This window comes from Helobdella robusta (genome assembly GCF_000326865.2).
Source record: "Helobdella robusta unplaced genomic scaffold HELROscaffold_95, whole genome shotgun sequence".
NCBI classification, from domain to species: Eukaryota; Metazoa; Annelida; class Clitellata; order Rhynchobdellida; family Glossiphoniidae; genus Helobdella; species Helobdella robusta.
In genome coordinates this window covers 252,401-265,028 of record NW_008705542.1, presented here as the reverse complement: position 1 = coordinate 265,028, position 12,628 = coordinate 252,401, and the positions used below count along the sequence as shown (strand labels likewise).

The following is a 12,628-nucleotide window of genomic DNA, read 5'->3' as shown; positions in this document are numbered from 1 at the left end:
GAACAAAAAAATTAGAGGTGTCCTATGTTTAATATTAATAAAAGACAGAATGAATGAATGAACGAATGAATGAAAGAGCGAACGAACGAACGAATGAATGAATGTATGAAAGAATGAATAAATGAATGAATGTGTGTGTACGTGTGCATGTCCGTGTGTGTGTGTGTGTGTGTGTGTGTGTGTGTGTGTGTGCGTGTGTGTGTATAACCTGGGACCTCTAAAATGTTTTTTGAAGAATTTAAGGAGATTTTATTTATGACCTCAGTCGCCTTTTAAACGCTGATGCTAGTGATTATGATAGAAATACAAGCACACACACATACATACACACGCACATACAGACACACGCACACACATACAAACGCACGCACATACATATACACGCACACACATACATACACAAGCACACACATACACACACACGCACATACATACACAGTACTAACATGCTGTTTTGCTATAGGTCCAGACATGAGTCTAACAAAATCTGGGGAGGAATAATAATAATAATAATAATAATAATAATAACCACATCAAAACATTAAGTTTTAATAAAAAATTAAAAAAAATCCGAACCTTCATAAAATATTTTATCTTTGTTTTGGACCCCGGCTGTTTTCATCATATTATCGACGTCCTTTTTGCTGAGGTTCATTCCGACGTTTTTCATCGTCCGTTTCAACTCTGATTTGTCTATGTAACCGCTGTTATCCTGGTTTATTTGGTGTTTTTTACTTCTGTTATTGTTCTTATTGAATATGTTACAAGTATATAAATGAACAAACGATTGAAACATATGACGGTGGTGATGGTGATGATGAAGATGATGATGGTGATGATGATGACGATGAAACACTGGCAACATCTGATGAACAAATAAACAATATTATATTGGAAGAAAGAAAGAATGGATGATTGATTGATTTATCGAATGTATGAATGATTGATTGAATAAATGAATGAATGAATGAAAGGAATGAATGAATGAATGAATGAAAGGAATGAATGAATGAATGAATGAATGAATGAATGGAATGAATTAATGAACGAATGAATGAATGGAATGAATGAATGAATGAATGAATGAATGAATGAATGAATGAATGAATGAATGAATGAATGAATGAATGAATGAATGAATGAATGAATGAATGAATGAATGAATGAATGTAGGTACAATTGATAGCGTAAATAAATTATGTAGTAACATGACGTATGTAAGAACAAATGAATGAATGACTGGATAAATGAATGAACAGATGAATTAATGCATAAAAGAACTGACAAATAAGTAAATGAATAAATGTTTGAACGAACGAACGAACGAACGAACGAACGAACGAACGCAATGAATGAGAAAATATAACAAAAATATTACATATGATAAATATCAAACAAGAATTGATGAAAAGATCGACTGAGTGAGAGTTAACGACAAATAAAAGAATGAAAGTAAAGGTAAATAATAACTAAATGATTATTATTATTTTTGTTGTTGTTGTTGTTGTTGACGTCAATGAAAGTTATAAATAGCAGGCTGGCACTGTAGTTGTTACAGTGCAACATTATTACATTATTCTTGCCAATTCTGGGCAATGTAATGTGATCTTTGAATCATCTTGTAAAATTGTAAAATTTCAATTTCTGGGTCTCTCTCTCTCTCTCTCTCTCTCTCTCTCTCTCTCTCTTAATTTATTTTTATCTAACCCAACTTTTTTCTCTTTCTCTAATTCACTCTTTCTTTCTCTGTTTCAATCTCTCTCTCTCTCTTCCTCTCTCTCACTCTCTCTTCCTTCCTCTCTCCCTCCCTCCCTCTCTCTCTTTCTCTCTCTCTCTCTCTCTCTCTCTCTCTCTCTCTCTCGTATGTAGGCATGTTTGCAAGTAATCTAATTAAATATATCAAGAACATTTTTTGGACTAAACTGGTTTCTTTGTCAGCTACAATAGTCATGTGAATGGTGAAGAATTATATTTAAAATGATATTAGCGACAAATAGACAAAAATATGATAATAAAAATTAGTTAAAAGTATAGTTCAATTATAGTTGAAACAACAAACAAACAAACATTTACTTTGCCAAAACACACATACATACCACCAAACAAATATACAAACACACACACAAACATACATACAAACAAACAAAAAACATACATACATAAAAACAAACAAGCAAACAAACACACACACTAACACATATACAAGCCAACATACATACATATATATACTGTACCTTATCAAAAGCATTGAAGAGTAATCTGAATTCTGTACTCTTTTCAATTGGAGCCTCCAATCTTGAGCCCATCATCTCCATAAATTCATTCATGTCTATTAAACCATTCCCTAAACAATTTGTTTAAAGTGTATTATGATAACAAATCAAATATGATTATGTGTGTATCTGTGTGTGTGTGTGTGAGTGCGTGTGTGTGTGTTTGTGTGTGTCTATGTAAGAAACAAGTGTTGTTAGGTATGAGTGAATAACTATTTAGGAAATCATTAATGTATTAAATTAATGAATAAAAATACCAACTATCAACCCATCCCACCCACCAAACAAACAAACACACAAACACACACACACACACACACACATATACACACACACACAATACACTAACCATCCCTATCAACTTTTTTAATCATCTTTTTACATTCATCATCTGAAACATTATGCCCTAAACTTTTGAGGACAGTTTTAAGTTCACTGGCTGTTATGCTGCCATCGCCATCTTTGTCAAACAGAGCAAATGCTTCCTGCAAAGCTTTTAAATAATTTTTAAAATAAATTAAATTTAAATCATTTATTCATGTATTTTGTATTTCATTATTTAAATTTAAAATAATAAATTAAAGAATTTAAAACATAAAATGCAAATTAGAAGCTAATTAGGTGGATAAAATCATGGATGCAGAGACAAAAAAATCAAACATAACTTTAGAATTATGAACAAATTATGGAATTAGTCTATTTCTTGAATTTAAAATTTAAATTTAAAAAATTAAAAACCGGAATTAAAATGAGAGGAAAAAAACTTCATACCACGCAAAAACTAACCTTTTTTATTCATTTTAATTGAAAAATTATCGTTGAAAATAAAGAATTTGATGCAAATTTCATTCAAAATTATGACTTAGATGAACATTTTGTTTAAAATTTTCACGCAAAGCCCAAATTACGGAATGTAACTAAAAATAGACTTACATATATTCAGCCTCATTTTGTAGCCAATAACTTTTTTCATATTTTTGAAAATTATAATTTAAATATTAGTAAATAATATTCTCCGATTGGAATCAATTTTCTGTAATAATTCTTTAATAATATATTACACTAGTTATTAAATTTACAAATATTTTCTATATTTGTTAATAAATCCAAATAAAATACAGTTTTGCTTAAAATTCACTAAAAGCTTATTCAACTATTGATATGTTAGGCAGAAAAATCACCTATATATACAACATTTATGTATATATATGTATAATATTCAACATTGTTGTGTAAATATAAATGTGTTGTCAAGTGTTAGCTTGAGTGGATATAACCTCATGACAATAATAATGAAATTAACAACAACAATAATAACAACAACATTAATATTAGGAATGGCATTAGGAAGAAGAAGAAGAAGAAGAGTATAATAGATAGATAGATAAATAAATAATAATTATAGATAAATTGCTCATTACTAATTGTAAACAAAACTGGTGATTGTATGTTATGTTAAACACACGCGCACACACGCGCACACACACACACACACACATGTTTTATCTTTTTAATATATATACGTGTTTGTGATTTATCTCAGCCATTACTTGATAACGTAAATTAAAATTCACATAAACAATCTTATACATACACACGCATATAAACATACTCATACACACACACACACACACACAAATATGCAAACATGCATACTTACATATATACAGACTTTTTTACAGTCTATTATTCAAATGTATCATATAGAGGTGGGAATGGGAGGGAAAATCGCGGGAATCCCATCGTCCCCATGGGAATAGGTAAAACTTAATTTTCGGGGATGGAGATTTTCGGTAATAGGGAATCGCAGCTCTGAAATTGGGAACCACGGGCGGGAATAGGAGAAGATGGGGGGAAATGACATATATAACCTATATCTCAATATAACTCTATATAACCCTTTGTAACTCTATATAACCCATTATAACTTATATAACTATATATAAACCTATATAACTCTATATAACTATATATAACTATACAAAAACCTATATAACTCTATTCAACTCTATATAGCTCTATACACCTTTAAACAACTAATCAATCAATCGATAATTCATATGTTCATTTTTTCATTCATTCACTCATTCTTCCAATAATATGAACAATTCAGTTTATTTGCATAATGACTGGATAGAAGCCAATTTTTTTCGTTCTGTGGTGTGATAATGAGTCTGTGTGTTTATTTGTATGTATGTATGTGTGTTTATATGTGTGTGTGTGTTTGTTTGTTCGTTTGTTTGTTTGTATGTGTGTTGGTTCCGTGTGACTTAATTGCCAACAGAAAGCTTTTAAAAAGACCTCAATGGATATATATCGATGATGATGATGATGCATCATTCAAATGGTTATTATTTCTTCCTCTTTCTTGTTCATATTAAATATTTTGTTATACATTCAACTGTGTCTTTAGGAGCCGTGTTTAGAAACGTTGACCAAGTGTGATTTTCGAATCACTTTGCTTCACATGAATTTGAACTCGGGCATAACGTGACTGGACCAGCAAAATTTTACCAGAGTAAAGGAAAATAATGCTGACTGTTAGTCGATCTGCAGTCAGATTAACTCGACAAAGTTTAAAACCTGCTCATGAAATTTTCCATCAAAAGTCACAATCCCCCTCATCGATCGTCTCAAGTGAGCAAAATAACTTTTTCTCACAAATCGAATAATAATAATGTTATTGACAATAGTAGTAGTAGTTGTTGTTGTAGTAGTGGTAGTAGTAGTAGTAGTAGTAGTAGTAGTAGTAGTAGTAGTAGTAGTAGTAGTAGTAGTAGTAGTAGTAGTAGTAGTAGTATCTGTTTGTGTTGATAAAGTAGTTCATTCATCTATAATGAAAAAAAAGTAGATTTAATATTAAACAGAAATCATTCTTAGAATGCTTACAACTATAAACATGGCTTAAACACACACACACACACGCACACACACGCACGCACACACACAAATAGATAAATAAAATGATAAAAAATTGCTCTATTGAAGATTATAGATTTTCAAAATACAAACAAGACCAATATTCATTTGCGATTCATTTATTATCGTTATTATTATTATTATTACTATTATTATTGTTATTATATAATTTTAATCAATTTTCTTCATAATTAAAACCATTCGTCAAAATTTTTAATTTTTTTCAATCGTTCGTTCATTCGTACATTCATTCATTCATTCTCTCAGCCAGTCAGTCGTTTCATTCATTAAAAATCATTTAGGATTTCTTTGGAAAGCAAACTGTCTTTTACGCTGCAAGAAATGTTATGATTATTATTAATTATATTATTGTTATAATTATTATTATATTATTATTATAATATGTATATTATTGTTATAATTATTATTACTGTTATTATTATTATTAATTCTTCCTTAATTAATTAACTGTTGAACCATAATAAATGTAGTCACTACTAAGCGCAATAAAAATTTCTATTAACATGTAGGGGTACCATTCAGTACTTATTCACAAATACTTTTCTCACCAATCCAGTGAGGGTTTTTTCAGTCAGGGAGCCGCCATTTTTAATTTGGCCCCCAGCCCCGGCATCATTATCATCAACTCCGGTGGTCGCACTATCATTACTATCATCAGCGCCGTCGTAGTAGTAAAACATCCAAGAAATATCATATTCATCATCGTTGCTAATACCACTGCCTTTGTTATTATTATTATCATCATTGCCATTATTATTATTATTATTATTATTATTATTATCATCATCATCATCATCGTCATCAGTATCTGTGCATTCTTTATCGGTGAAGTGATTAAAAACGTCATCACTTCTTATGCCGTCCGTCACGTTAAAGTAGTACGTCACTGATGACCTAGCGCCTGCTGATGATGATGACGATGATTGTGATGATGATGATGACGATGATGACGATGATGATGGTGATGATGATGATGGATTATTATTATTATGATTATTGTTATTAAAGTTTTTACGAGGCTGGTGTGATGATGGCATGAAACTGGTAACAATTCTTAAGAATTGAAATAAGAGCAGTGTCAAAAAGAGGAAAGAAAGATGAAAAGAAAAAGAAAGAGAGAGAGAAGAAGGAAGAAAGAAAGAGAGGAAGAAGAGAGAAAGAAAAAAAGAGAGAGAGAGAGAGAGAGAAAACTAAGTAAAAACCCCAAAAGACCAGCTCATTCCTACTAACTTTCGCCAGCGGAAAATGTTTCTATGAAGAGCGGGATGCAGCTGGCCGTCATGACGACGATGTGGCTCGAGTCGTTGTCGCCAGTCCACAGAGTAACCGGAATCCCTAATCCAAGATGGCGGTGGCCGACCATTTTTGCGTCATCTGGCGAGTGAAATCATTTGTTTGACGTAATCTTTTGATTGCTTTCACTATCAAAGGGTCAATCTTGCAAAGGATTCGTTGAATGTTTCCGTGAATGTTTTCCGTTTGTCGTATTTGATGAACGCTTATTGTGTTTTTGTTATTTACATTTTTCTTATTCCTCTTTCTATCACACTTTTTGTCTCTGCCTGGCCTGTCTACACGTCAGCCTGTCTGTCCGCCTGTCTGTCCGCCTGTCTGTCTGTTCATCTCTCTCTCTCTCTCTCTCTCTCTCTCTCTTTCCAACTTTTTCTACTCTCTCTAATAAGAAGAAACCTCACAGACGCACATGCAAGTGTCGTGTCTCATTTGAATACAAATACACTGACGTACAAATGAATACACAGACACAAATACACAAACGTACTCAAGCATGAGGGCAAATAAACACACATACACAAACAGACACAAACACAGACAGACACAAACACACATACACACACACACATACATACAAAGGCACACATAGAGACGGACAGGAAAACTTGAAAGTTTAAAAATGAATTCATTTTGTATAGTGGTCTGAGAGTGAGAAAGGAAGTACTTAAGTAAAAAAAAATTGTAAAAAATGAAGTTCGTTGGTATAAATTTATTTTTATGGCGCTGCATTCTACTTCCCTACTTGCGCCAACATTACACTTATTTACTGCCAAGGACTCAACTTTTTCCGTGTTTTAATGTTTCTTCTAAATCTTTACTCTCTTAACGCATGAATGACTGAATGAATGAATGACTGAATAAATGAATGACTGAATAAATAAATGATTGATTGAATGAATGAACGAACGAATGAACGAAAGAACGAATGAATAAGAACCTGGTAAACAAGATCTGGGAAGCGCATCGCTATTGTTGATTGGGGCTCTGAAGCATTTCTTACCCCGTGATATCAAAACTTGCTTCTGATTGGTTGAAATAATTTATTCATTTTCATTACTTGCGTCTGATTGGTTGAAATGTTTTATCCATTCTTTAAAATTTTCAATATATTCGTTAAAACAAAATCTTCTCTATGTTTTTCATTCATTCATTCGTTCGTTCGCTCATTTATTCATTCTTTTATCATTTTTTATTTATCCATCAATCCCTTTACCCATGTATGCAATTTTTTTTAATTCATTCAATCATTCATTCATTCAATCGTTCATTCATTCATTCATCATTCATTCAATCAATCATTCAATCATTTATTCATTCATTCACTCATTAATTCATTCAATCAATCAACAATCAATCTATTTCCATCCACTCATCTTTTTATTCATCCATTCATTCACCAATCATTCATTCATTCCTCCATTCATAATCCTTCCTTCGTCCATCAATCATTTAATAACATGGCAGGTATTGTACGTAATCTGGAGGAGTATGTTGTTGATGATGATGATGGCTATTGTGATGATGGTGATGATCACGGTGGGGATGATGATAATGATCATGGTGGTGGTGGTGATGATAATGATGGTAATATTTCTTCTTTGACTAAGGCATAAACGCTGCTCACACGCCACAAAATTACTTTGAACATAAAATATTAGGCATTTGTATGTGCGTGTGTGCACGTGTTTCTCTGTGTGACTGTGTGTGTGTGTGACTGTGTGTGAGACTGTGTGTGTGTGTGTGTGTGTGTTTATCTGCGCGTGTCTGTGAGTATGTTTGTGTTTGTATAGGTATGCACTCGAATTTTTTTAAAATAACATGCCGGATACTCTTCTAAACATTACACCAGCACATACACACAGACACCCAGACACACACAGACATACACACACAGACATACACAGACATACACGCACACACTGACATACACACAAAGACATACACACACAGACATACATTCTTGTGATCGAAAAAAGCAAATCTCCCGTCGGCTAAATTTTGCGACGCGAACATCCCGTTGGTGTAGTCGTGACGGTGCCACTCTGAGGTGGTCCTCTCGACTATTCGGCCAGATTTCATGCTGAATGTCTTTTCATTGGTGACGGTTATTCCTGGTAATGATGGCGATGATTATGATGATGATGATGACGAAGACGATGATGATGACGAAGACGATGATTACTGTTAATATTCTAATTATAACAATTCAGTTTTTATCGACCATGGTATGCCATCTTCAACAAACTCTAAAGGTTGTTAATGTAAAATAATAATAATAATAATAAAATTAATAATAATAATAATGATAGCGGCACCAACCTTCCCATTGCAAAGGCATACAACATTTTTTTCCGCCATCAACAACAACACCGTTATCATAACCACCAGCATTATTATTATTATTATTATTATTATTATTATTATTATTATTATTATCTCCTCGTGACGTCATCGTCATCATCAATATCGATATAGCCGATGATAATATTATCACACCTCTGATCATCTTCATCGTCATCACTTGGGCTGAAAGGAAAAAATTCATTCATCCATTTAGCTGGGGTTGGCAAGCACTGTTATTGTGTTTTTATTAAGGATATTACTACTGCTGCTGCAGCTACTACTACCGCTACAACCGCCACTACTTTTGTTTTTATTACTAATATTCTACTACAAACGATGTTAATAGCATTTATAATATTAATAATAATAACAATAATAAAATATTATTTAAGTAAAAAGATTTTTTTTTCATTTAAAATAATGAAAGTGTGATGATTAGAAGACGGTGAGTTGGGCAAGCGGTTGGTTCGAGGCGATGCAGAAGGAAAATCTTAATTTGGAAATATAAAAAAATGTTGTTCATTTATTCATGCATTCGTTCGTTCATTCCTGCATTCATTCATTCATTCATTCGTTCGTTCATTCATTCATTCAATCATTCGTTCGTTCGTTCGTTCATTCATTCAATCATTCGTTCGTTCGTTCGTTCGTTCGTTCGTTCGTTCGTTTATTCTTTTCCCCATCTACCCTTTCATCTATTTATACATACAAGGGCTTACAGAAGATTGAAATAACGATCAGATGTTGATTGGCCATATAAATGCCGACACGCTGTCTCGCACGCACGCACATATACATACACACACATACATACATACACACAAACACACACACACACACATACATGCACACACACACACACACAGTGGCGGTTCTAGGAGGGCTGGGAGACCTCTCGGTTTCGAGCAGTGTTGTTATTAAATGTCAGTCTTCTTTCTTTCATTCTCGTGCCTTATCCTCTCAGGACATTGGCGACCATCGACCTCCACAAAACCCGATCTTCAACACTTTGTAGTAGTTGAAATGTGGTGATATTCAACAAGTGACACAAGGGCTCCACGAATGTTATTCGTTGTTGACCGCGATCTCTTTTCCCTGCAATCTTTCCACTCCAGTAGTTGTCAGTTTTTCCATTCTTTCCTTCCGCACGATGTGACCAAAAAAGTTTTACTGCCTCCAACGGATTATCTGTAGTAATTTTCTCTTTTAAGTCAGTAAAACTGTCAGTAAATGTCAGTAAAATTCAGATTTTTTTGGTGTTTGCCACTGTTAGTTTTTAGACACGAATCGTTATAAACCAGGCACTGTAATTGGATTGCTTTTGGGAATGTGACCCTGATACTGGTAGTTTTGTTACAAGATTCATGCAGCACTCAATCTCTCTCGTGAGCATGAGTATGTATGGCTTGAATCGAACGGAAAGTTATCATCGTGAACAATGTGCTATAGTTCGAATTGTCGCCCTGGTACATTGAATTAGGCTGGTAGAAATTTAAAATTATACTTTCTTCAGCCTAATAACAACTGTCTCACAAACGTTTGAATTTTTGTTACCAAAATAAAATTTCGTATGCATGTTCGTTTGAATGTCTGCTTCACTATCTGTCTCTGTTTGTATTATACTTTAATTAATGTTAATAAAATGATAGTAATAATAATTGACACTAAGAGAAATAAAAATGTAACTCACCTTGAGACAGAACATGCAAAATAATTTTCGTTATTTATTATTTCTTATTTTGATGTCAATTTGCTATAAATTTTCTCAATAATAACGAATATATAACAATTTATAAAGACAATGATGATGATGATAATTATTATTGTTGTTGTTGTTATTGTTGTTGTTATTATTATTATAGTTAAGTTCCAGAAATAAATTTTTAAAACCAACTTTATGGGAGACCCGTTCAAAAAATTTTGCGAGTGTAACACGACCAAACGTCCTTTAAATTCTTCTCTCTCTCTCTCTCTCTATTTCTTTCTGTTTTTCTTCATTTCTCTCTTTCTCTCCTCTCTCTCTCTATTTCTTTCTGTTTTTCTTCATTTCTCTCTTTCTCTCCTCTCTCTCTCTATTTCTTTCTGTTTTTCTTTATCTCTTTCCTCTCTCTCTCTTTCTCTCCTCTTTCTTTTTCTCTCTCTCTCTCCCTCTCTCAGTTAATCAATTCGTAAAACTAATTGAAAAACCTCGAAAAAAAGTCGTTTTTTTGTTATCATCCTCCCCATCATCCTCTCCATCATCATCATCATCACCATCATCATCATCATTTCTCTATTCGACTTTTCAGATTTTTGTTACAAGTGTTCTAAGGCGTGACAGGCGTGATATAAGAGATAATGATGACGTTGTGATGATATAGATGGATGATGACGATGATGACGACGACGACGATGATTTGATCCAGAATCAATTGTTTTTTTTGTAATAAACTTATCTTTTAGCCTTAGCCTACCTTTATAATAAACTATTCTCAGGCTCTAGCTTAGCCTACCCTTGTAACTCAGCTCAGTTCTTAAGCTTCAGATTCAAATCTCAACTACTTATGTTTAAATGGTTTAGCTAAAACTTAAAAAAAGAAGATCAAACGAGTAAATTGTAGAACAAAATATACCTCTACACCAGCCAGCAATCAAATAAATGAATGATGCATGTGTGTGTGAGCAAGCTACCGCCTTGTACTATGCGATGATTCCTTCGCGTATAACTATGAACATTTATTATTGAAACTTTCCTATTGCAGACCAGACCAGGCTTTTCTCACTTAACAGTTGTAAAATATAAAGTAAAAAAATATATTACATTTATATATTTTTTGAGAGTGGCTGTTTGCTGATTGTTGATTGCCTCACGGAAAATCGGATATACAAAATGTACAAATTTGTTAGTGTAATGCCTTATAAACGTACAAGATCACTATCCCCGTCGATATCCCAATGAAATGAAATTGAGAAATTTTTTGAATGTCAAGGCCGATGCATGTGATTTTGTATATGTGAACGTATGTTTGTGTCTATGTACGTTTGTGTGTATGTCTATGTTTGTGTCTAAGTATGTTTGTGTGTATGTCTATGTTTGTGTCTAAGTATGTTTGCATGTGTGCATGTATTTCCGCTCATTAAGTCCGGTGACGATGAAGATGATGAAGATGGTGAAGATGAAGATAATGTTATAGTGATGATGGTGGAGAACATTTCAAAAGATGGAAGCATTTGAATTGACACTTAACTTGAATCTGTCATCGAGAATTTCGTGACTTGAAAGTAAGCGTGTGTATGTGTGTGTGTGTGTGTGTTTGTGTGTATGTGTGTGTGTGTGTGTGTGTGTGTTCATGACATGTGTGTATCTTTATATGTGTGCGTATATGTGTGTGTTGTGCATGTATTTTATTATTATTATATATATATTATATATGGGCTAGGATTAAGTTTTCTTCTACTACTACCACTGTTGCTACTACTACTACTACTACAACAACTACTACTACTACCACTACTACTACTACTACTACTACTTCTACTGACTACTACTACTACTACTTCTACTATTACTACTACAGCTTCTACAGCTGCTACCACTAACACTACTTAAATAGTTAATAATTTACTTCTACAGAAGGTGCATAAATAAATAATTATTTACATATATTCTGATATGAAGACAAGACTTTAAGAACAATTATAATTGGATTGGCTAAGTGTTTTTCAAGTGGATTTGTTTGTTAAAAAAAAAGCTCAGCACATCTCTCATAAAACTTAAGTTTATTTTTTCAATCAAAACA

At 32.9% G+C, this 12,628-nt stretch overlaps 2 protein-coding genes across 2 annotated transcripts; both read right to left on the bottom strand.

The window, feature by feature from the left end:
- Positions 1-559: 559 nt before the first annotated feature.
- On the bottom strand, positions 560-2,764 carry HELRODRAFT_91150 (hypothetical protein; the record flags this gene model as incomplete). Its single annotated transcript, XM_009033631.1, has 3 exons — positions 560-712; positions 2,235-2,344; positions 2,623-2,764. Coding segments are annotated over 3 exons (405 nt in total), but the record flags the coding sequence as incomplete, so codon positions are not given.
- A 2,722-nt stretch (positions 2,765-5,486) lies between these two features.
- HELRODRAFT_194715 (hypothetical protein) lies at positions 5,487-8,958 on the bottom strand (the record flags this gene model as incomplete). Its single annotated transcript, XM_009033630.1, has 6 exons — positions 5,487-5,525; positions 5,753-6,114; positions 6,444-6,587; positions 7,444-7,528; positions 8,463-8,617; positions 8,826-8,958. The coding sequence occupies 6 exons, from the start codon at positions 8,956-8,958 to the stop codon at positions 5,487-5,489; spliced, it is 918 nt and encodes a 305-aa protein (XP_009031878.1).
- Between the last annotated feature and the right edge of the window lie 3,670 nt (positions 8,959-12,628).